Here is a 25,413-nt window from a genome sequence, read left to right as displayed (position 1 = left end):
CAAACTTTTATTTTTTGCACTTTTTTTTACACTTTTTTACACTTTTTTTTACACTTTTCTTCAAGTCCCACTAGGGGACTTGAAGGTCCAACGGTCAGATTTTTTTTTTTCTAATACATTGCACTACCTATTAGATCTGTCAGTCATTCACTGACAGCAAGCCGATTAGGCTTCGCCTCCCGGCGGGGCCTAATAGGCTTCCGTAATGGCAGAGCAGGAGACCATTGTGTCTCCTGTTGCCATAACAGCAGTCGCCAGTCCCGATTGCCTGTCAGGGCTGGCGATCTGCTAGTAACCGCTACGATGCAGCAATCGCTTTCGATTGCTGCATCGAAGGGGTTAATGGCAGGGATCGGAGCTAGCTCCGGTTCCTGCCGTTACAGGTGGATGTCAGCTGTACAGTACAGCTGACATCCACCGCTGATGACGCCGGATCAGCTCCTGACCTGGCGCCATCTTGCCGGCAGCTACGGAAGCCGATCAGGCTCCGCCGCCGGGCGGATCTTGACCGGCTTCGGTGCTAGGCAGACCGGGAGGCCAGTATTAGGCCTCCAGTTGCCATTGCAGCCACCGGAACCCCGGCAATTTTATTGCTGGGGCTCCGATGAGCTGCAAACACCTTAAGTGCAGCGATCGCGTTTGAGCGCTGCACTTAAGGGGTTAATGGCAGGGATCGAAGCTAATTTCGGTCCCCGCCGTTACAGTCGGATATCAGCTGTAAGATACAGCTGAGATCCGGTGATGATGGCACCGACTCAGTTTCTGAGCCGGTGCCAAACATTTGACGTACATGTACGGCATTTTGCGGGAAGTCAATGCTTTCCATGACGTACATGTACGTCAAATGTCGGGAAGGGGTTAAGGTTTTTTTCCAGTACCACACTAAAAAAGTTAAGAACATTTAATTAACCCCTTCAATTCGCAGCCTGTTTTGGCCTTCAGGACACAGCCGATTTTTTCAAATCTGACATGTATCACTTTATGTGGTAATAACTTTGGAATGTTTTTACCTATCCAAGCGATTATGAGATTGTTTTAACATATTGTACTTTGTGTTAGTGAAAAATTTGGTCAATAAATTCAGTATTTATTTGTGAAAAACACCAACATTTTGAGAAAATTATCATTAATTAGCATTTTTCTAAATTTATATGTATCTGCTTGTAAAACAGATAGTAATACCACACAAAATTGTGACTAGTTAACATTTCCCAAATGTCTACTTTATGTTTGCATCATTTTTTGAACGTCCTTTTATTTTTCCAGGACGTTGCAAGGCTTAGAAATTTAGCAGCAATTACTCACATTTTAAAGAAAATGTCAAAAGGCTATTTTTTCAGGAACCAGTTCAGTTCTGAAGTGTCTTTGAGGGCCTTATATAATATAAAGTCCCCATAAATCACCCTATTTTAAAAAACTGTACCCCTCAAAGTATTCAAAACAGCATTCAGAAAGTGCTTTAACAGAGGTGAAATGTACAAATTTTATTATTTTTGCCAAAATTCATTAGTAATGCATTTTTTTTGTAACACAGAAGGTTTTACCCAAGAAATTCAGATCCATATTTATTGCCCAGATTCTGCCATTTTTAGAAATATCCCACATGTGGCTCTAATGTGCTACTGGACTAAAACACAGGCCTATGAAGCAAAGGAGCACCTAGTGGATTTTGGGGCCTTCTTTGTTTTAGAATATATTTTCGGTACCATGTCAGGTTTGAAGAGGTCTTATGGTGCCAAAACAGGTGAAACCCCCCAAAAGTTACCCCATTTTGGAAACTATACCCCTCAAGGAATTTTTCTAGGGGTATAGTTAGCCTTTTGACCCCACAGGTTTTATTCTGAATGTATTGGAATTAGTCTGTGAAGATGAAAATCTATTTTGCTTCTGAAAAATGTAGAATTTTTTTACATTTTTACAAGGAATGAAGGAGAAAAGCACCCCAACATTTGTAAAGCAATTTCTCCCGATTACGGAAAAACGCCATATGTGCTAATAAACTGCTGTTTGGACCCACAGTAGGGCTCAGAAGGTAAGGAGCGTCATTTGGATTTTGTAATGCAGATTTTGCTGGAATGGTTTTTGGTTTTATATCGCGTTTGCGACGCCCTGGATGGACCAAAACAGTGGAAAAACCACAAAAGTTACTCCATTTTTGAAACTACAGCCCTCAAGGACTTTTTCTAGGGGTATAGTTATAATTTTGACCCCACAGGTTTTATGCTGAATTTATTGGAATTTGTCTGTGAAGATGAAAATCTATGTTTTTTTAAAAACTTTAGAATTTTTTCCATTTTTACAAGGAATAAAGGAGAAAAGTACCCCAACATTTGTAAAGCAATTTCTCCCAATTACGTAAATACCCCATATGTGGTAATAAACTGTTGTTTGGATCCACAGCAGGGCTCAGAAGGGAAGGAGGGTAATTTGGATTTTGTAGCGCAGATTCTGCTGGAATGGTTTTTGGTGCCATGTCGCGTTTGCAACGCCCTTAAATTAACAAAACAGTGGAAAACCCCCAAAAGTGACCCCATTTTGGAAACTACGCCCCTAAAGGAATTTTTCTTGGGGTATAGTCAGCATTTTGAACCCACAGGTTTTATGCTGAATTTATTGGAATTAGTCTGTGAATATGGAAATCTACTTTTTTTTCTGAAAAAATTTTGAATTTTTTCAATTTTTACAAGGAATAAAGGAGAAATGCACCACAACATTCGTAAAGCAAATTCTCCCGATTACTGCAATATCCCATATGTGATAATAAACTGCTGTTTGGACCCACGGCAGGGCTCAGAAGAGAAGGAATGCCATTTGGAGCACAGATTTTGCTGGAATGGTTTTCGGGTTCCATGTAGCGTTTGCAGGGCTCCTGCGGTACCAGTACAGTGGAAACCTATAAGAAGTCACCACATTTTGGAAACTGAACCCCTTAAGGAATTTATTTAGGGGTGTAGTGAGCAATTGGACTCCAAAGGTGTTTTATAGAAGTTCTAAACACTGGGTCATTAAATTTGCATTTTCTCCAATAAAACTTCATCTATACAACGGATAATAAAAGAAAAAAGCACCCAACAGGTTGTTATGCAATTTCTCCTGATAAGGGCAATACCCCATATGTGGCCATTATCTGCTGTCTGGGCACACGGTAGGGCTTAGAAGGGAAGGGGTATAATGGGAACTTTTAGTTTTTTTTCTTTGGGGACGGGGTGGTTTTATTGGAATATCAAATTAATTTGGAAAATAAATGCCCAGGGGGTATGAATGAAATGTATGTGATGTCAACGAAGGAGTAAAAATTAGATTTAATGAATATCAACAGAGATGTGATAAAAATGGAAGCATTCTCCGATGCAGAGGCCAGGTTTAGAGGGACATGTCATACAGTAGTGTGTGGTGTCTTTCCTAATCCCTCTGCTTGAGCAAACTCAAAACCTCTTCTGGGGTTTTTGTTTTTTTTCTGTGGGCAGGAATTCTCCAGGGAAATGCTGGCCATGTACTATTCTGGAGATCCCAGAAGTGCTGCTACCTTCACTGCTGCCCTCTCCTTCCTGGTCTCCAAAAATATTTTTTTTAATCATTTTTTCCTGAAATCCCAGGAAAGTCTCCGCATTGCTGACTGTTCTGTAGAGAAAAAAGGCGTTATAGAGTGCCACTTGGGTGAGGTATACAGCCAATTTTTTATACCACACCCTAGATTTTCTTAGGGCACTGTAGGGCTGCAGTACCTGGTCCCAAAGATCCACCCCTCCCATGAATTGGTTATAGTCCTTGGATGCACACGGGCTTGATGGTCTGCTCTGTGGCTCCTCTGATTGGAACTGGGGTGGATCGATCAGCATGGAGTGTGGTCAAAACAAAGACATCACGCTTGTCTTTATATTTCACAAGCATTAGATTTTCCAAGGAAACAGCCCTGCTTTCCCCATGGCGCAATGTCTGTTCTAAAAAGGACTTGGGGAGACCCTTTTGATTACGCTGAATGGTGCCAAATGCTAGTGGGACCATGGCAGCAAGGCACTTAAGGAGAGGGATGCTGTTGTAATAATTGTCCAATACAAGTGGTATCCGTGGTCCAGTATGGGGTGCATTAAATCCCATACTATCCTCCCACTTATTCCCAGGACTGGGGGACAGTCTGGTGGCTCGATCTTCGAATCCTTCCCTTCATATACACAAAAGCGCAGTGCATACCGAGACACACTTTCGCAGGCCTTATACAGCTTCATGCTATACCTAGCGCTTTTGTTGGGCAGGTACTGGCGGAAGTGTAATCTGCCTTTAAAGTGGACTAGGGATTCGTCCACTGCTAGGCATTTTTGGGGGGTTAAAACCTGACTAAATTTTGAGTTGTAGTTGTCAACTACTGGCCTAACTTTATAGAGTCTATTATAATTGGGGTAGTTTGGGGTGGGCACTCATCATTATTGCTATAATGAAGGAATTTTAATATACTTTCAAAATGGGTCCTGGGCATGGCAAGAAAATAAAGAGCGGAATGATAAAGGATGTCTCTGCTTCAGTATGAGTATTGTGGGTTTTTTGGTAATGCCCATACTCAATAAAAGGCCCCAGAACTTGCGAATTTCAGTGAGGTTTGTGGGGGTCCATTTCCAATCACAGCGATCGCTGGCCGGGGACTGCTGTGATTGGTCCTCGGCCGGAATCGCTAGTTACTATGCTGTCACAGACAGCAGTCTTTATTAAACTCCCGCCGCACATCCCGATGCGGCAGCAGTTTAAAGCGATCACGTAACTGTACGTGGAGATGCGGGAACAGACCGCATCCCACGACGTACAGTTACGTGAAAATGCGTGAAGGGATTAATAAACTATAAATACCCCAAAATTGTGCTATTAAAAAATACAGCTTGTCCCGCCAAAAAAAAAAAGTCCTTATACAGCTATGTCGACGGAAAAATAAAAAAGTTATAGCTCTTTAAATGCGAAGATGGAAAAACTTAAAACATTTCTTGCTCATTAAGGTTTAACCCCTTAATGACCAGCGAAATCTTTCTGTTTTTGCCTCTCTGCCTTTCAGCAGCCATAACTTTTTTATTTTTTCATTAACGTGGCTGTATGGGGCAGTTTGGGGGTAAAAAAAAATATAGGAGAAAGCGATTATTGGCATTATTTTTCTTGTTTATTTTTTATCCCGTTCACGTTTCACGCTGAATAACCTATTAAATTAATTTGTCAGGTTATTACGGCTGTGTAGTTACCTAATATGTGTAGTTTTTTTGTTTTTATGTAATATGGGGGCAATAAAATATATTTTATGCAAAATAATGACTTTTTTGGGGACTTATTTTTTTTAATCCCATTAAGGGATAACTTTATTTATAACTTTATTTTTTACTTATAATGTATTAGCATACTCTTGTATGCTAATACATTACACTGTGTCACTATGACACAGGCTGCTGTTAGGGCAGCACATAGTGTGCCCGAACAGCAGGCAAACAGAACAGACAGCACTGGGGTCCTTTGTAGGTCCCCAGGGCTGACTGCAGAGGGATTCCCCAGTGTTTGATCGCATCACCGAAATCCCGGTGATGCGATCAAAGAGGGGAATTTCCTTTGATCAAGCAGCTATCACGGACCGCGGCGATCAAAGGGTTAAACAGCTGGGGTTGGAATGTTTTCCGACCCCAGCTGTGTTCGGGAGGCTAGTCTGAGATCAGAAGCTGTAAGTTACAGCTCCTGCTTAGTGGATGAGTGCTCGCACAGGTGCTCATCAGCCTCATCTACAGCGACGCCAAAAGACGTCGTTGTAGACTGGGGACCTGCACCGCCTGACGTCAGAAGACGGTTTTAAGGGGTTAAATCTCATAAAACATAAAAACAAAAACATAAATATCCTCTTAATTGTTACAACCCGTAAAATACATTTAAAATATTCTTTAGAGTGTTCGACTAAAATGACAAAATAAAAAACAAAAAGAAAAACTATGCTGAAAATATTATATAAATAAAACACTATTTTTTTTATACCAAAAAGGTACACAAAAAATATAGAATAAAAAACCAGCAAGACCTCACACAGCATCGTCAGCGAAAAAAAACAAAACTTTGACTCCTGAAATGCAGTGAGGCAAAAACAGAAAAATATCCTGCGTCTTGAAGGCCAAAATTAGCCACGTCCTTCTGAACTTAATCATAAATACTCCATATATTTATTTACAAACATCCAAACGGAGTGTCTTAGAGATGAGCGAACCGAACTTCACCGGGTTCGGCCGAACTTGTTTTGACCGAACCTGGACAAAAATTTTGCGGTACGCGACGTCAGGAGACAGTCACTGTCCAGGGTGCTGAAAGAGTTAAACTGGTTCAGCACCCTGGACAGTGACTTCCGATCACAATATACATGAACGTGTAAAAAAAAAAGAAGTTTTGACTTACCGATAACTCCCGACTTCTTCCTCCAGTCTGACCTCCCGGGATCACAATTCAGTCCAAGTGACAGCTGCAGCCAATCACAGGCCAAGCACAGGCTGCAGCCAATCACAGGCTGCAGCGGTCACATGGACTGCCGCGTCATCCAGGGAGGTGGGGCCGGATGTCAAGAGAGGGACGCGTCACCAAGGCAACGGCTGGGAGACCGGACTGGAGGAAGCAGGAAGTTCTTGGTAAGTATGAACGTCTTTTTTTTATTCACAGGTTGCTGTATATTGTGATCGGAATTCACTGTCGAGGGTGCTGAAAGAGTTACTGCCGATCAGTTAACTCTTTCAGCACCCTGGACAGTGACTGACAGTTGACTGTCAAGTGCCTTTTGCGCATGCAAAACGCTGCGTTTTTTTGCGTGCGCAAAACACACACGCTCGTGTAAATGAGGCCTTAGTCTATGTTTTTTACACCAGCTTTATAAACTTGTAAATAACTCATGAAAGAATAAAGTAACGTTAAAACCAAGCACACCATTGTTTTTCTTGTGAAATTCTCGATAAGTTTGATGTGTCACATGACCCTCTTCCCATTGAAAAAACGAAAATTGGATAAAAAATGGCCGACTTCAAAATGGCCGCCATGGTCAACTCCCAGATTGAAAAGTTTCCCCCCCACCCATATACTAATGTGCCACAAACAGGAAGTTAATATCACCAACCATTCCCATTTTATTTAGGTGTATCCATATAAATGGCCCACCCTGTATATGTATATATATATCTGAAACCCAACAATATTAAAAGTTAAAAATAAATACTTTTCCCCCAAGCACAATGTAATTTTTATTTTACATAACTGGTATTGCCGCATCTGTAAAAGTATGAACTATTGCAATATCACATTATTTAACCTGAACGCCGTTAAAAAAATTATTAAATTAATGTTTTTTGGTCACTTCATTTCCCCCAACAAATGGAATAAAAAGTGATGAAAAAGTTTCTTGTGCCCCAAAATGCTTAATTGACGGAAATGGCTCTCAGAATGTGGTAGCACAAAACAAATTTTATTTTTAAAAATCATTTTTTCCTTGTAAAAGTAGTAAAACAAAAAAAAAATATATACATTTGGTATTGATGTAGTCATATTGACCCACAGAAAAAAGTTAACATGTAATTTTTACCGCACATTGAAAGCCGTAAAATCGAAATTCCCCAAAATTTGGAGGAACCCCTGTTTTTTCCCCATTCCAACCCACAAAGAAAGCTTTTTCAGTTTCCCAGCACATTATATGGTACAATAGATGGTGCAATAAAAATCTACAACTCGTCCTGCAAAAAACAAGCCCTCATCTGACTATATCGACGGAAAAATAAAAAAGTTATGAGTTTTGGAACAGGGGAGGAAAAAAACAAAAGTGAAAATCCGAAAAATGGCTGCCGCGGGATAGGGTTAAGCGAATTTAAGCACTTACCCTGCTTCAGACGCTATACTGAGATAATCTGATTCTGAGCTTCGGTTCACAAACTGCACACAGGTCATCATTTCAAATTCCTTCAAGGCCGAATAAATCAGAGATTGGTCATCTGCAGCTACATCGGAGATAAATTTAAAATTACTTTTAGAACAAGTAAAATTTGGCTGTATTGACAAGTGCACATTTTGCTATTGTGGACTGGTCGAGTGGTAAGTGATAACCAGCATTAATATATATGTGTATGTATACAAAGAAAATCGAAGATAAGAGCAGCACTGTGGTTCCACGCCTGATAAGGCCGGTGCTATGCTTCAAACCTCTCCTTGTGTAATGCACGTCAAAGAAAGAGAAAGAGCGAAGCAGCACTCAAAAATAATTGGGTTTATTCATCCAACATCCACTACAACGTTTCACCTTCAAAGCATTTTCAAGCAATGTGTGTTTCAAAATACATGAGTATATATAAGGGGCAAAGCCCAGACAATCAGTGTTACAAATCAATACATAATAATAAGACAATGTCCAGTTATACAAACATCATAAGATATATATTGACCAGTGAAACAGATATCCATAGTGAAAATACGAGTTATAACATGATGCAAATAAAAGAATAATCGATGCCTCATGAATAACATATATAATTCAGTGTTTATTTTGAATTGAACATACATTGTGCAATTTGTTAAAAACACAACAGCTGGCACTCACCGATCTAGAAAGAAGAAACATAATGATACGCCTCATATGCAACACACGATTCCAGCTATCGGCGTTCTGAACAGCGCATGCCCACAGGTATCGCACCGATTGGATCAAAGTAAACATGTGATCAATTGTCACCACGGCAATAGAGAACAACAGAGCCAAAAAATGGGTTTCACACAGATCCACCCTGTCCAGCCTCCTCTGCATTAGTCATTAGTGGGATTACCTACTCATTTTTCCCAATTTGAAGACATCTTTAGCACGAAGGAGGCTGAAATGCTTCCTCCACACCGGTCTTACGACTGTCCGATTGAACTGGTTCCAAATGCTTCTCCTCCCCGTGTATATCCTCTCTCCTTGCCAGAGACTCAGTCCATGTCGATGTCCATGTCGGCCCATATGAAGGAAAATCTGGAGAGGGGTTTCATACGAATATTATCCTCCCCGGCCGGGGCCGGGTTCTTCTTCGTTAAAAAGAAAAACGGATCTCTTCGACCCTGCATTGACCAAACTATTTATACGAGGAGCCAGGATTTTCTCTAAACTAGACTTGCATTGGGCTTACAATTTTATCTAAATCTCGGAAGGGGAAGGTGACGAGTGGAAGGCGGCATTCAACACGAGATGGGCACTACGAATACCTGGTGATGCCCTTCGGTCTGTGTAACGCTCCCACGGTCTTCCAGGAATTTGTCAATGATATCTTCAAAGATCTCTGTGTTGTGGTCCATCTCGATGATATTTTTATTTTCTCTCCAGATCCAATGACTCATTGGAGGTATGTTCATTAAGTTCTGCTGCGATTAAGGGAGAATCGTCTGTATGCCAAGCTGGAGACGTGCATATTTTAAAAAAATTCTCTGCCATTCATGGGCTACATCATCTTGGATTAAGGCCTCAAGATGGATCCTGAGAAGGTAAAGTCCGTCCTGGATTGGCCACGTCCTCAGGGCCTGCGGTCCATACAGAGTTTTTTGGGATTCGCCAACTTCTACCGGTAGTTTATCCCAAACTTCTCATCACTGACGGACCCCCATCTCTACCCTTACCAGGAAAGGTATGAACACCAAGCTGCGGACTCCAGAGGCAGAATCCGCATTTAATAGCCTCAAGAGCGTCTTCACTTCAGCCTCAATCTGTAATGAATCGGGGTAGGGAGATGGACAGGTGAGCCCTAATCTACCCGCAACTCAGTCCCTGCCTACTTGCTCGGCCCGTCCTAAGAGACGGCGTACAACTGGGCGACGGTCCCTACGCTCAGTAAGTGCAAGACAGACAACACAAGACAAAGGCACACAGAAGCAAAGGGGGAAGTAGGTACAGTTGCCCACGGAAACACCGTGAGCAACAGGCAGTGGTGAACGAGCCGAATCAAACCAAGAGAGTACATAGTAGCAAAATCAGAGCAGGAGAATAGTCAGGCAAGCCAGGGTCAATAAGTAACAGCGGTCAATCAGGTACATAGCAGGAATCGCAGAACAAGGAAGGAAACCAGACAATCACAGGCAAGGAACATGCTGCAAGTGAGGGTATAAATAGACCAAGGGCGGGCGCTAGAACCGTCAGGCCAGGCTGTGATAGGTTCTCCCTCTCCTCAGCCTGCAAGCCTGAGTGGTAACAGATCGCGTCACTCTAGCAGACCTTGGAGCTGATGAAGGCTGATTAACCCCGGGCGTCGAAACATAACCTGTGTCTTGCAAACACTTTACACAATCCTTCATCATCCTGATGTGTCTCGACAGTTCTCATTAGAGGTGGACGCTTCCACTGTTGGTGCAGGTGCACTTTTGTTCCAGAGGAGCTTCAAAGGAAAGATAGTAGTTCGTGGCTATTACTCGAGACATTTCCCCCCGCTGAGCATAATTACACTATTGGGGATCAGGAGTTACTGGCCATCAAATTGGCTCTGGAGGAGTGGAGACATCTACTTGATGGTGCAACTCACCCCATCCTGATATACACTGACCACAAGAACCTCACCTATCTCCAGTCGGCTCAACGGCTAAACCCCCGTCAAGCCAGATTTTCGCTGTTCTTCACCCATTTCCAATTTGTGCTCCACTACCATCCCGCTAACAAAAATGTGCGGGCTGATGCCCTGTCCACGTCGTTTGAAACAGAAGACACTGTGGAGTCCCCTTAATGTATCATAGACCCGTCCTGCATTATTACTGCTAATCCCCTGCAAGTTAGAGACATCCCTCGGGGAGGACTTCCGTCCCGTTGGCAGAGAGGAGGAGAATCCTTCGCTGGGGATACAGCCCCAAACTGGCTGGGCACGCTGGTATTTGTAAGACTCGAGATCTAATTGCTCGTCGTTTCTGGTGGCCCAGGCTGCCCAACGATATTGTGGACTTTGTCTCTTCCTGCACTTTATGTGCTTCCAACAAGGTTGCTCACTCCAAGCCTACCGGTCTGCTCCAACCTCTGCTTGTGCCCAACGCCCCCTGGCAGCATAGTGCAATGGACTTTGTCACAGATCTTCCTCCCTCAGCAAGATGCAATACTGTCTGGGTGGTGGTGGACCGGTTCTCGAAGATGGCACATTTTATTACGCTGACTGGGCTCCTCGACTGGCAAATCTCTTCATTCAGCACAACTTCCGCTTGCATGGCTTGTCCCTTCATATCGTGTCTGATCGGGGGGTTCAGTTCACCTCAAAATTCTGGAGAGCCCTCTGTAAACTACTAGATGTGAAAATTGACTTACCATCCCCAGTCCAATGGTCAAGTCGAGAGGATTAACCAAATCATGGAAAATTATCTTCCTCGTTTCATCTCCATGCAGCATGATGACTGGGTACAGCTTCTTCCATGAGCCGAGTTCTCGTATAACAACCTCACAAGTGAGTCCACTGCTTCCACACTGTTCTTCATTGTCTACGGCCAACATCCACAAATCCCTCTTCCTGTTTCAACTACACCCCAGGTACCCGCAGTTGGTGCTGCATTTGGGGACTTTCTACAAATCAGGCAGCAGACCAGGTCCTCTATTCTGCTGGCAGTCGATCGCATCAAGCCAAAAGCAGATACAAGAAGAAGAGAGCCACCTCAGTTTCTTCCGGGTACCAATGTCTGGCTGTCCTTAAGGAATATCCGTTTGAAGGTGCCTCCATACAAATTTTCTCCTAGGTTCCTTGGACCTTTTTACATCCTGCAACAAATTAACCCTGTCTCTTATAAACTTTGGCTGCCTCCTACATGCAAAATCCCCAACTCCTATGTCCCAATGTCCCTCCTGAAGCCGGTGCTTCTGAACCGCTACAGTAAGACTCCTAGTCCTGCAGTTGCCACCAGTGGTTCTGCCGATGTGTTCGAAGTGAAGGAGATCTTGGACTACAAGGGAGTAGGAGGAAGGACTTTTTATTAAGTGGATTGGAAGGGGTTTGGTGCTGAGGAGAGGTCCCGGGAGCCAGAAGAGAACCTTAATGCCCCTACCCTCATTAAGAAATTCCTCTTTCGCTCTGGTCCCAAGAAGAGGGGGCGTAAGAGGGGGGATACTGTAACGTCCACGGCCGCCGGCCGTCGTTACTACTCAACCCCTGACGGCCACGGCCATGGACTTGTGAGTGCTGGCCGGCATCTCCTTCCTAGCAGACGCCAGCACTCACTTCCGCTTCGCTCTCCAGTGTCCCATAGGGTGTTTATGTAAAATATTGTTAATTAATCCCAATCACCATGGACTATAAAAAGGGCTCTGCCCTGTCACTCCTTGCCTGAGCGTTGTTGTGTATTCCCATGTTAGACTTAGCAAATGGTCCCTTAGTGTTATCCTGTTCCCATTGTTACTGTGCCCTGCTACCTGTATCCTGTATCCCGTGCTGTGTTTGTTCCTGAGCCTTAGAGTGTTGGAGTCGTGTTGTGCCACCTGTTACGCCTGCTGTCATACACCATGTCTTGTGTCATCTGCCACGCCTGATATCATCCGCCACATGTGGCGTCATCTACCTTCAAGTTTCATCTGTGCCTAAGCCTGTGCTACTGTCTGGACCAGAGCCAGCATCAGCACCCGGTGAACCTGGGCAAGTGCCGGGGCCCACTACCACTCGGATCTAACACTGCCGTATATGGACAGTGATGTCCGGAGGACAGGAGAAGTACCAGGCAGAGCGCTAGCGGCTCTGCTCCGGGACTCCGTCTCTGGGGAAGTCCCTGACATCACTGTCCATATTTGGACAGTGATGTCAGGAGGAGAAAAGGAGTCTCAGGCAGAGCGCTAGAAACGGCTCTGCTCCGAGACTCCAGTCCCAGGCAGAGTGCTAGAAGTGGCTGTGCTCCAGGATTCCTTCTTTTGGGAATCCCCTAACTGCCCCTATACAGTAATGTCAGGAGGAGAGAAGGCGTCCCAGGCAGAGAGCTAGAAGCGTCTCTGCTCTGGGACTCAGTCTCTGGGGAAGCCCTTGATATCACTGTCCATATATGGTCAGTGTTGTCAGAAGCAGAGCAGTGTCCCAGGCAGAGTGCTACTAGCACTCTGCCTGGGACTTTGGCTCTGGTGTCGCCCCTGACATCACTAGCCGTATATGGACAATGATGTCAGGGGCATCCCCAGAGCCAGAGTACCGGAGCAGAGCCTTTACTAGCGCTCTGCCTTCAGCTCTGCACCGGACATCACTATCCACATATGGACAGTGATGTTCGGAGCTGAGCAGGAGTCCCAGGCAGAGTGCTAGTAGTGCTCTGCCCGGGACTATGGCTCTTGGGTTGCCCCTGGCAACACTGTCCATGTATGGACAGTGACGTCAGGGGCTTCTCCTGAAGTGGAATCTCCAGCCAGAGCGTCGGCAATGCTACGTACATGGAGGGGGGCTGTGTGGCACTACCTGGGAGGGGGGGCTGTGTGACACTACCTGGAAGGAGCGGGCTGTGTGGCACTACCTGGAAGGAGCGGGCTCTGTGGCACTACCTGGGAGGAGGGCTGTGTGGCACTAATTGGGAGGGGGGCTGTGTGGTACTACCTGGGAGGGTGGCTGTGTGGCACTATCTACAGAGGGCACTAAATTTATGGAGGCAGAAACTGGGGGCCTAACTTCTATATGTTGGCATAAACAGGGCCTAATGTCTATATGGGGGCACAAAGTGAAATTTTATGCCATTTTACTGCCGTTGTGAGCAGGGCCGGCCTTAGGGGTGTGCGACTTGTGCCTTCGCATAGGGCACATCACTCCAGCAGGTGGAAGGGGGCGCTGCGCTATCTCCCTTCCCCTGCTTTTTTCAGAAGCGCCCGGCTAGCAGTTGCCTTTCCGCCCGGGCGCTTCTTCACTCAGTGCCGTCACTACTACTGTAGCAGCCAAGACGGCTGCTAGCGGCGACACCAGGCATGAGGGCAGTGGCGCCGCTAGCAGCCGCTGCGGCTGCTACAGCGGTAGCGACGGCACCATAGCTCTTCTATCTACTAGTGCCAATGTAGCTCACTGAAGGAGCGGAATCCCCGTGTGGCTGGGGATTCCGCTCCTGGAGCGCTCTGCTTGATGTTTCTGTCCATATATGGAGAGAGACATCAGGGGAAACTCCTGAAGTGGAATCCCCGTCCACAGCATTGCAGATGCTGTGACCGGGGATTCCACTCCAGGAGAAGTCAATGACGTCACTGTCCATAAATGGAGACAGACGACAGGAGCTTCTCTTGGAGTGGAATCCCCGGTCATAGCATCAGCAACACTGTGGACAAGGATTCAGCTTCAGGAGTTTCCCCTGATGTCACTGTCGATATATGGACAGAGACATCACACGGAGCGCTCCAGGAGCGGAATAACTGGCCCCACGGGGATACCGCTCCTACAAGGAGCTATAGTGGCACTATCTACAGGAAGGGGGGTGCTATCTACAAGGGGGCTGTGGGTTTTGTGGCACTACCTACAAGGGGGCTGTGGGCTTTGTGGCACTACAAACAAGGGGGCTGTGTGCTGTGTGGCACTACCTACCAGGGGGCTGTGTGGCACTCCCTACCAAGGGGCTGTGTGGCACTCCCTACCAAGGGGCTGTGTGGCACTCCCTACCAAGGGGCTGTATGGCACTCCCTACCAGGGGGCTGTGTGGCACTCCCTACCAAGGGGCTGTGTGGCATTCCCTACCAAGGGGCTGTGTGGCACTCTCTACAGGGGCTGTGTGGCGCTCTCTACAAGGGGGCTGTGTGGGGCTATCTACAAGGGGGCTGTGTGGTGCCATCTACAAGGGGGCTGTGTGGTGCTCCCTACAAAGGGATGTGTGGCACTACCTATAGGGGGATCTGTGAGTGGGGGCATGATGGTCATTTTACTGTGAGTGGCAGGCTGATGGTCATTTTACTGTGAGTGGCAGGCTGATGGTCATTTTACTGTGAGTAGCGGGCTGATGGTGATTTTACTGTGAGTGGGGGGCTGATGGTCATTACTGTGAGTGGGGGCATGATGGTAATTTTACTGTGAGTGGCGGGCTGATGGTCATTTTACTGTGAGTGGGAGGCTGATGGTCTTCAAGTGGTTTCCGCCTCTGACCTCCAATTGAAATTAATAGGAGGCAGAAAATAACTGCGGTGCCAGTTTGGAGCTTTTTTGCCTGCGTCTTTTGCATTAGCTTCAATGGCTTAAGAAAAAACGCAAAAAAAAAAGGTCAAACAACGCTGTCAATGCAAAATCTGCTTCAAAATTCCTGAAGGAATTTTGAGGCAGATTTTTTTTGCCTTACAAAAAAAGTGTGTGAACATACCTTACGAGTGTAGTGCTTGTTTTTAGTCATTTTCTTTAATTCTCGAAACTATTTTTGGTAGGGGTGCCCTGAGGAAATGTTATTTTTCCAGTGCTGCCTGGAGTCCGAAAAGGTTGGGAAACTCTGTACTAGGCTACAGGAGCACACCGGCCTATGCAAGGAACCCCTCGTGGAGCAGCTCAGTTCGTCTGCTAGTACAATTTTTGTTTTTGTTTGGGGTCACTGTCTACAAGGGGGAGGTGGGGGGCTGTATGGCACGATCTACAAGGAGGAGGTGGAGCTTTATGGCACTGTCTACAGGGAGACTGTATGTCAAAATCTACAGGGGGGGACACTATACTGTGTGGGGGCCACTAAGCGGACATTATACTGTGTAGGGGTACTACAGGGGGCATAATAATGTGGCCACAATTAGAGGACAAAATACTGTGTCCTTGAAGGGGTTGTAATATATTATATTATTAAATATTATTATTATTATACTATATGGGGGCACTAAAGGGGCATTCTAATTTTTTTATGGTGCATTTTTTGAATGATGGTGGTGGGGCGCCGAAAGATCATCGCACGGGGCGCAATCTATCCTAAGGCCGGCCCTGGACGTGAGTTCCACCGCAATAGGGCCTACTAAGTCTGTGTCGCCCAAGGGCCCACATAAACCTGGAGCCGGCCCTGTTCTGAACTATCACAGGTACTCTTGTACTAGGACTTTTAATAGACTTGTTTGGCCAGCTGCTACGCTATGCAGGCTAGAGTGTCCACATACTCACGGATCGTGACAACCTGATTTCAGGGGTCTGTCACTTGTCACTATAGTGTGGTGTGGTTTTCATAAAATTACCATTTACTAGTTGCAGCACAAGTTGAGCGCAGCGGACACCCCCTGCTGCTGATTGACATTTTTCTCCCTGACATTGCATAGAGAAGAAAGCTGTCAATCAGCGGCGGTGGGTGGGATTGTCACGCATATAATGTAAGGCAACAGGGCCTTAAGCCTAGGGGCCACATGGGATCAAGGTGCCCCACCATTATTATTATTTAAGTGGTATGCTTTTATGGGGTTTCTTGGTACTTACCTTTTTCTCCCAGTTTATTGGCCTAGGTTGTTACCAGGAAGAACGCTGGATTCTTCTGGAATCTGGCCAAGGCAAGCTGTGGATTTCCTTAATTGGCCAGTAGCTGTTTTCGGCGGGAACGTTTGTAAGAGGGGTGAACATGGCTGAGATAAATGATTGTAGTCTGTGTAACCTGTAATCTGTTGTACTATGCGTATGCTGTAACTGTAGTTGGTTATCACTGTTATCTGTCTGGTTATATATGTAGAAGGAATATTTTTACTAATGAGTAATTTGACAGATTGTACTGTGCATGTCCAGAAAGCCCAGCATAGCAGACTGAGGAAAGTTCTAGAAAGCAAGAGGAGCAGTAGGAGGAGCTCTGTGCTAGAGGAGCAGGAGGAAGAGCTCTGTGCGAGAGGAACAGACAAGAGAGTGAAGGAGAGAGACTGCAGAGAGACTCATGAGAAGAGAGTATAAAGAGAACGGTGGTGAAGAATGGCTGAGGCGCTGTTTGATGGAAGCTCCCGCATCTCCGTCACTTGAAGGACCTTACAATATGGATGTATTAGCAGAGGAAGTCGTCACACTGCCCATGCCTGAAGAAGATGTGGTTCCTGGCCCCAGTAAGCGTCAGAGGAATGCACCGCAGGCATATTTTTCTCCCACTAGCAGCAGCAAACAACAGCAGTGCTGAGAGCCAGTCACAGCAGCGAATCCAGCAACAGACAGATTAAAGGGCTTATCCGGAGACCAAAAATGTCAAAAATTGCTTTGCATTCATATTTTTATGTAAAAAGAAGTCACTTACTAATATACTTTAATTAAAAATTCGGTACTAAATGGTGCCGTTCAAACCCAGTGAACTGTTCCTGGAAGTCGTGGAGCTTTTCTAATATTGATGACGCGCCGACACGGCCCCACGTGTCTGAGGGCTTGCTTCCTGTGCTTTTTTGTGTCCGCATGTTATCAATGGCAAGACCGCAAGGGGCTGTCAAACTGCCTATTGCTGGAGTCCTGAGTAGAGAATCAGCTAGCGCTTTGCTTGGGACTCCATCACTGCTCCCGAAATTTGGTCAGTGGGTTTCCTATAGCTGGAGGTCCCAAGCAGAGCATCATCTGATGCTCTGCTCGGGGACTCCAGCATCGCTGCCAACGTCACTGTCACTGTCCATATATGACGAAGCCGGTCCCAGGCGAAACGCGCGTCGAGGTGTTCTTTGTTTCTGTGCCATATCTAGGCTGATGTCCATCTCCTTGCACCATGTCTATAGGTATGTTTTATTCTTCTTGGTGATATGCCTTTTCCTTATTTTATAGCTTTCTGTAGAGGGCTGTATATACATTTATATACTTACCTATAGTTACTATTTTTTGCTTGGGCTGTGTATTCATGCTGTTTTTTACAGCTGCACATGTCCTTCATATTACATGGTGTCTATGTGTATTTGGCATCATTTTCTCTAGATAGGTTACTCTGTATACCCTCAGGTATTATTACATCTATACCACTCTGATGCTGTTCTTGGAATCTGACTTATTTTACCATTGTCAATATTTCTGTTATCACGTATTGTTATTCATTATGTACCAATAAAGATTTTTATATTTTATGAAGATACGTGTCAGTTATACATTCATAGGTATAAATATTGGGTGCTATGTCCACTTTGTTTTTTGGTTGTACTGTCCATATATGGACAGTAACTTCGGCAGCAGTACAGGAGTCTTCAGGCAGAGCGTCAGCTGATGCTTTGCATGGGGACTCCAGCATTGCTGCCAACGTCACAGTCACTGTCCATATATGGACAGTGACGTCGACAGCAGTACAGTAGTCCACAGGCAGAGCATCAGCTGATGCTCTGCTCGGGGACTCCACTACTGCTGCCGATGTCACTGTCCATATATGGACAGCAAATTCAGGGGTTTCCTATTGCTGGAGTCCCCGAGCCGAGCATTAGCTGATGCTCTGCCTGGGGACTCCCGTACTGCTGCCGACATCAATGTCCATATATGGACAGTGACGTTGGCAGCTGTACGGGAGTCTCCATAGCATCAGCTGATGCTCTCCCCGGGGACGCCAGTACTGCTGCCGACGTCACTGTCCATATATGTACAGTGACTTCAGGGGATTCCTATTGCTGGAGTCCCCGAGCAGAGCATCAGCTGATGCTCTGTCCGTGGATTCCAGCATTGCTGCCAACGTCACTGTCACTGTCCATATATGGACAGTGACGTCGGCAGCAGTACGGGAGTCCCCAGGCAGAGCATCAGCTGATGCTCTGCTTGGGGACTCCACTACTGCAGCTGACGTCACTCTCCATATAAGGACAGTGACTTCAGGAGTTTCGTATCGCTGGAGTCCCCAAGCAGAGCATCAGCTGATGCTCTGCTTGGGGACTCCCGTACTGCTGCCAACGTCACTATCCATATGGACAGTGACGTCAGCAGTGTCAATGATATTTTACTATCTTTATAAAATGTAAACCAAAGATTGCTCAACATTATGGACAGTTGTAATTCTAAAACAACCTACAGAGCGGGATGAGTATTCTATTCTAAGACTTCTGGTATATGACCTAATGACCTTGTATTCAGCTGATACAAAGGCTGACATGACAAAACCTAGTGACATTTGCATTCCATTTGGCTAAATATATATACTAAGATAAGCTTGGAATTCTGTATGCTACCATATGTGGTATGAATATTTGTGAGTGTGAGGGTAACGCCTACTCACATTTCATTATAAATAAAGAAGCATCTGCCCCTCATGGCAGAGACTGTTTTCAGCACCGACGCTGCGTGTCATGGTCTCTCTCTCTGCGGTCAGCCGGCCTCTTTCAAATCCACCAGTGAGAGAGCATTAATTCATTTGGAACTCATAGACAAATGCAGATAGTGTCCAATGTTAAATGGACAGAGTAAATTCTGCAGCGACAGCAGCAATACGGGAGTCCCCAGGCAGAGCATCAGCTGATGCTCTACTCGGGGACTCCAATACTGCTGCCGACGTCACTGTCCATATATGGACTGTGACTTAAGGGGTTTCCTTATTTTGGGTATTGCCTAAAATTAGTTTTTCCCCTTTTGAGCTTCAGTTATTTAGATTGGTTTTTCTCTTAGCATTCTTTGGTGCTTTGAGATTAAGAGAGTTGGTGGCTGATAGTAAGAAAAGCTCAGCTCCTTTCCTTAGAGCTGATGTTTTTGTTGGTGATGGCTATTTTCAACTTTTCATTAGGCGGACTAAAACTGACCACTCTGGGAAGAACAATTAGAATTAAAGTCTTGGGAGAGTCTGATTTATGCCCGTTTAGCAATCTATTAAGTTTCTGGGATCTGAGGCCTTTAATGGATGGTTCATTTCTAGTCCATAGCCAGCTGTCGAGATAACAATTTAACTTTGTCCTCCGTAGGTGTCTTTAATTCTTAAATTTAAATAATTTTAAGATATCTTCTAATTCATTTCGTATTGGCGCTGCCACTGAAGCATTTAATTTAGGCATGAATGTAGCAATGATTTGTCGCATTGGTAGATGGGAATCTAACTGTTTTAACATTTATGTAAGGCCTGATTTATCTGTGGATTGATCTAATTTAGGTTTTCAGAAGATGTCCATTTGGATAGTCGGGAAATCTTATGTTTTTTGGTCCCGGAAGAGGGTAGCAGAAAGAAGTTACACAGAGAATTTGTCATTTGACACTGAATAATTCAAGGTTTATTGGTTGGGCATTGGGGGGTTAAAATGGAGAGAATTATTAGGTAGAGTTTTAGGTATGAAATAATTTTGGTCATGCCCTAAGGTTTTGATCTTACATGCGGGAGGCAATGATGTTGGAAAATTAGGCACACTGAACTTTCTTTGGGAAATAAACAACACCATTGCTACAATTAAGGGCAAATTTCCAGACACTGATTTGCCTTTCAGAAATAATTCCTAGACTTTAGTGGTCTTCTCCTGAGTTTTTATCTCTTAAAAAAAAATCAGCATAAATAGGAGTTTAATTAAATTTATGCCTTCTTGTGGTGGCTTTTCTTTTTGCCACACCTATTTGGAGGAGTTTTTGCCAGGCTTTTATATAGCTGATTTAGTTCATATTTCTGATGTAGCTTTGGATATATTTAATCTAGATTTCCAGAGTATTATTGAAAAAGGCTGCGGTGTTTGGGTGGCCATGGCAAATATAACTTGCCATGTTTTGTGGAGTTGTCGCCCATTTTGTATTATTCAGTCACTAAGGGGTTATGGTGTGGCGGTATTATTCAGTAACAGTATGGTGATAATATTCAGACACAATGTGATTATGGTGTGGAGGCATTATTCAGTAACAGTATGGTGGTAATATTCAGACACAATGTGATTATGGTGTGGAGGCATTATTCAGTAACAGTATGGGGGTATTATTCAGTCACTATGTGGTTATGGTGTGCCGGTTTTAATCAGTAACTGTATGATGGTATTATTCAGTCACTATATGGTTATGGTGTGGCGGTATTATTCAGTAACAGTATGGGGGTATTATTCAGTCACTATGTGGTTATGGTATGGTGGTATTATTCAGTAACAGTATGGTGGTATTATTCAGTCACTATGGGGTTATGGTGTGGCGGTATTATTCAGTAACAGTATGGTGGTATTTTTCAGTCATTATGTGGTTATGGTGTGGAGGTATTATTCAGTAACAGTATGGTGGTATTATTCAGACACTGGTTATGGTGTGGCAGTATTATTCAGTAAAAGTATGGGGGTATTATTCAGTCACTGTGGTTATGGTGTGGAGGTATTATTCAGTAACAGTATGGTGGTATTATTCAGTCACTATGTGGTTATGGTGTAGCGGTATTATTCAGTAACAGTATGGGGGTATTAGACAGTATCAGTATGGGGGTATTATTCAGTCATCATGAGGTTATGGTGTGGCAGTAATATTCAGTAGCAGTATTGGGGTAATATTCAGACACTATGTGATTATGGTATGGTGGTATTATTCAGTAACAGTATGGGGGTATTATTCAGTCATTATGTAGTTAAGGTGTGCCGGTATTATTCAGTAACAATATGGTGGTATTATTTAGTCACTATATGGTTATGGTGTGGCGGTACTATTCAGGAACAGTATGGTGGTATTATTCAGTCACTATGGGGTTATGGTGGGGCGGTATTATTCAGTAACAGTATGGTGGTATTATTCAGTCACTATGTGGTTATGTTGTGGCGGTAATATTCAGCAGCAGTATTGGGGTAATATTCAGACACCATGTGATTATGGTATGGCAGTATTATTCAGTAACAGTATGGGGGTATTATTCAGTCACTATGTGGTTATGGTGTGCCGGTATTATTCAGTAACAGTATGGTGGTATTCTTCAGTCACTATATAGTTATGGTGTGGCGGTATTATTCAGTAACAGTATGGCGGTATTATTCAGTCACTGTGGTTATGGTGTGGCGGTATTATTCAGTAACAGTATAGTAGTATTATTCAGTCACTATGGGGTTATGGTGTTTTGCGGTATTATTCAGTAACAATATGGGGGCTTGTATTGTATTATTATTATTGGTAATATTGGTCCTAAATTTGTGAGTTGTGTTCAATAACAGTATGCAGGTAATATTTCATCTGGTATAGTGGTATGGTTTAATAACTATATGTATATAGATAATTTTTTGTGAGAGAGGTGGGACATACTGTATGCTTTGGGGTTTGCAACACTCCTGGACGCGCTAGAAATCAGTAATGCAGTTGATACAATAATTCAGCATTTGGGGCCCGACTTTTAACTTTGCTCAGGGCCACACATTTGTCTGACAAAGGCCCTGGTGATAGCGGCGGTGGACGTGGGGGAGGAGTGAGTGGTGAGTGAGTCGGACTCCCCAATCACAACCCGGCTTGCAGCTTTCCCACGCTAAGTTAGAGTTGGAAATCTACAAGCGGGGCTGTGATTGGTGAGTCAATGCTAGAACACTGCACAGTGCACAGGCAATGATTTTGTAATGTGTCTGTGATTTTTAGCTTAGTTTTCCAGAAATTACTGAAGTGGAGGTTGGCAACCCTGGGTCCATAGAATTCAGAACTTAAACTGAGCCCTAATTTGGCTGCGTGCAGGAGACCTTATGCATATAATACTTTCATAAAACGTTATTAGACATAACGTATTTTTCAGACTATAAGATGCACCTGAATATAAGATGTACTCAGGTTTTAGACAATAGAAAATAGGAACAAATGTCATATTTTACTACTTTTACAAAGCAAAAACTATTTGTTAAAAAACAATAATTTGTTCTGTTTCACCTTATTCTGCGAGTCATTTTTTTATCACTTTTTATTTCATTACTTTTTTTTATTTTTTATATTGGGCTTGCGGAGAAATGGGAAAAGGTTATTTCCTTAACTTCAAAAAAAATTTTCACTCCTATAATTCCTATAACTTTTTTTTTTTTTTACACATTTTATTAGTTCCTCTAGGGGACTTGAACCAGCAATCATTAAATACACTGCAATACATGGATGAGTTACGGAAACAGTGTAACTCGCTGAGCTTCGCTGTTTCTGTAACTCCCATAGTAGTGAATGTCAGTTACAGAAGCAGCGTAGCATGCTACTCTGTTTCCGTAACTACTATTCAGTTCTATGGGAGTTACGGAAACACCGTAGCTCAGCGAGGTTACGCTTTTTCCATAACTCGACCATGTACGCTGTTTTCGGAGCTACTGAGTTCCGGAACAGCGTAGCTCATGGTGTTAACATTCATTTCTATGGGAGTTACGAAAACAGCGTAGCTCAGCGAGCACTCGGCTGTTTCCGTAACTCCCAACCACCTAACCAGGCCTTTAGAGCAGCGTGCCAGGTATAAAACACAGCTGATACCTGTAGTGTATGGAGCAGGCTCAGCGCGTGAGCCCGCTCCTCTCCAAACATTATCCCCTCCCCGCTCCATGATGTGCTGGCATATCATGGGTCGGGAAGGGGTTAAGTAAGGAGCAGTCAGGGGGCTCGGCGCTGCCGGGTCCCTTGACTGCCGACTATAAGACACAGGGACTTTTTTTCCAGTCTAAAGGGGTCTTCGAGGACATTAAATCGGATCTGCCACTTAGATAAGGGCAAGATATTACAGGCAAAAGTTCCACTCTTCTGTAACCACTACTAATAGTAATAACAATATTTTAATACCAGGCGATTGCATCTGTTCATCTACATAAGACAACGTAATACATGTACATAAAGTTGTAAAGTTGTCACCACAAGCAACATAGAAAAGATACAATGACAAACAAAATAGGAGGCACTTACTGTAGTCAGGAGATATGACAATTGGTACTGGGACGATACCATTCTTCTGTTTTGGCCACATGCATGTTGAACATTTTCTAGCATTACGGTAGGGGTCGATGGCAATATCAGCTTCTCTCAGCAATATAGGAATATCTAAGAAGATGGAAAACATTGATCTTCTTATTTCTGGTATTTTAAGATCTTAACGTTTATATTCACCTCTCTAACCAATATTTGTAATCCTCCAATGCATTTAAAATAAAAGAAAATTAAGAAACTTGTGTCTTGATTAAAAATCTACTTGTGTATGCAGCTCCTATACAGCATGTGTCACCATGGTTACAGATTGAAAACAACTTTGTGTAGTCTGATCCTACAGTCTTACTCGCTTTCATTTGTTGCCTTCCAGTGGGCAGTTATCTAATATCTATGGTCAGTTTAAAAGGCATTGTCTAACATAGACAATCCCTGGCCATATGCCCTACAATGACATAAAGACACCATAGAGGGCATTCCCCTGCATGGGATCTCCTCTATGAGACATGATGATGTTAACAAATAATATTTATGACTCTGGCTGTGCATGCTTTACATGATCGTTTATTTATATGAATGACTGGCATGTAATGCTACATTTCACCTGCAGTGGCCGCTGCAGAACAAATCTATGACCAGGTTTTTTTTTTAAAAACTTTGTCTTGATAAACCCCATTTTATACCAATGTATTCTATCAATACATCAAAAACTAGCTCATATTTCAGGAGCCCAAAAACATACACCTAGAGCCCTCCATATAACAACATACACAAAAAAAAAACCACTTTTTGGAATCATTAATAAAATATTTACCTTTGTTTGCAGCCTCAATAATTTCAAATATAGTGATTCCCTGGTCAGTATCATCGTTATCTGTGGAGATAAAAATATACAAAAATATAATCAAATATGTGACGACAAGGAGCCATTACTATGAACACAGCACATCTGTATGTTCTATAATAAGACCATGTGTTATTACTATATACTGATATTATTATATTCAAAGGATGAAGAACTTACTCTGATCATCAGGTCCTTGCATCTGTTAGAAGAAAAAAGTGGCCATTAAAGAAAAAAAGCTAAAGACATTGCAAAAAAAGTAACGTTACAGTCCCAGCATAGACCAATGTACAATAATGTAGTGTGTACAAGCAACACATAAGTTTTAGATCCCCAAAGTCGTAAGGATAAGAAATATAGGTGGATGGATCTTGACTTACCGGTCTTGGCAGAGTCTGGCCAGCCAGACACATCAACATCACCAACCTCAGCTCCATAGTCTTGTATATTGTAGGACACTGCTGAGACATCTTCAATAGATACTTTATTTAAACCCTCCAGAGGTTGGGTGCAACCAATCATCACACAGACAAAGGAATAGAAAACATGAATTTCAAGTCATTCTAGTGGCCCTGGTGATCTTTTATTGACTATTCATACACATGGAAACAATATGTCACAGTGCCCTAGAAAACCACACTAGGTGGGTAGCACCATGAATATAATAAAAAAACAATATAGAGTATTTCCATAAGTGGTAGACTAATGCCATATTGAAAAGTAAAAACAACTTTTTTTTTAATTCCTCACATATTCTTGGAGTCGTCTTCTTGTATTTTGTTTTTTCTCAGATATCTGTTCCTAGGAAAGCTAAGTGACAACCAATATTTCCACCACTACATCTCCGACAAGGTTTTCCAGACTACTGATACTGTACATAAGTTATGGGTCCCTACCCCACACGTGAGTTTCCCCTTCATGTCAACGTACATCGTGTGGCCC

The 25,413-nt window shown here is 43.7% G+C and overlaps 1 protein-coding gene across 1 annotated transcript in view; it reads right to left on the bottom strand.

Annotated features, from left to right (window-relative positions):
* LOC142760377 (hatching enzyme 1.2-like) overlaps positions 1–24,941 on the bottom strand; it is a 37,018-nt gene extending 12,077 nt beyond the window's left edge. The window contains exons 1-5 of the mRNA XM_075863561.1: positions 24,852–24,941; positions 24,652–24,673; positions 24,442–24,501; positions 23,610–23,744; positions 7,862–7,979 (exon numbers count right to left, since the gene is read on the bottom strand). Of these exons, the coding sequence (XP_075719676.1) occupies positions 7,862–7,979; positions 23,610–23,744; positions 24,442–24,501; positions 24,652–24,673; positions 24,852–24,941 (425 nt within the window). The remainder of the gene's footprint in view (positions 1–7,861; positions 7,980–23,609; positions 23,745–24,441; positions 24,502–24,651; positions 24,674–24,851) is intronic.
* Positions 24,942–25,413: the final 472 nt, after the last annotated feature.

Source organism: Rhinoderma darwinii, chromosome 4 (genome assembly GCF_050947455.1).
Source record: "Rhinoderma darwinii isolate aRhiDar2 chromosome 4, aRhiDar2.hap1, whole genome shotgun sequence".
Lineage (NCBI taxonomy): Eukaryota > Metazoa > Chordata > Amphibia > Anura > Rhinodermatidae > Rhinoderma > Rhinoderma darwinii.
Note: the sequence above shows the minus strand (reverse complement) of the source record. Positions and strands in the feature narration are given on the sequence as shown.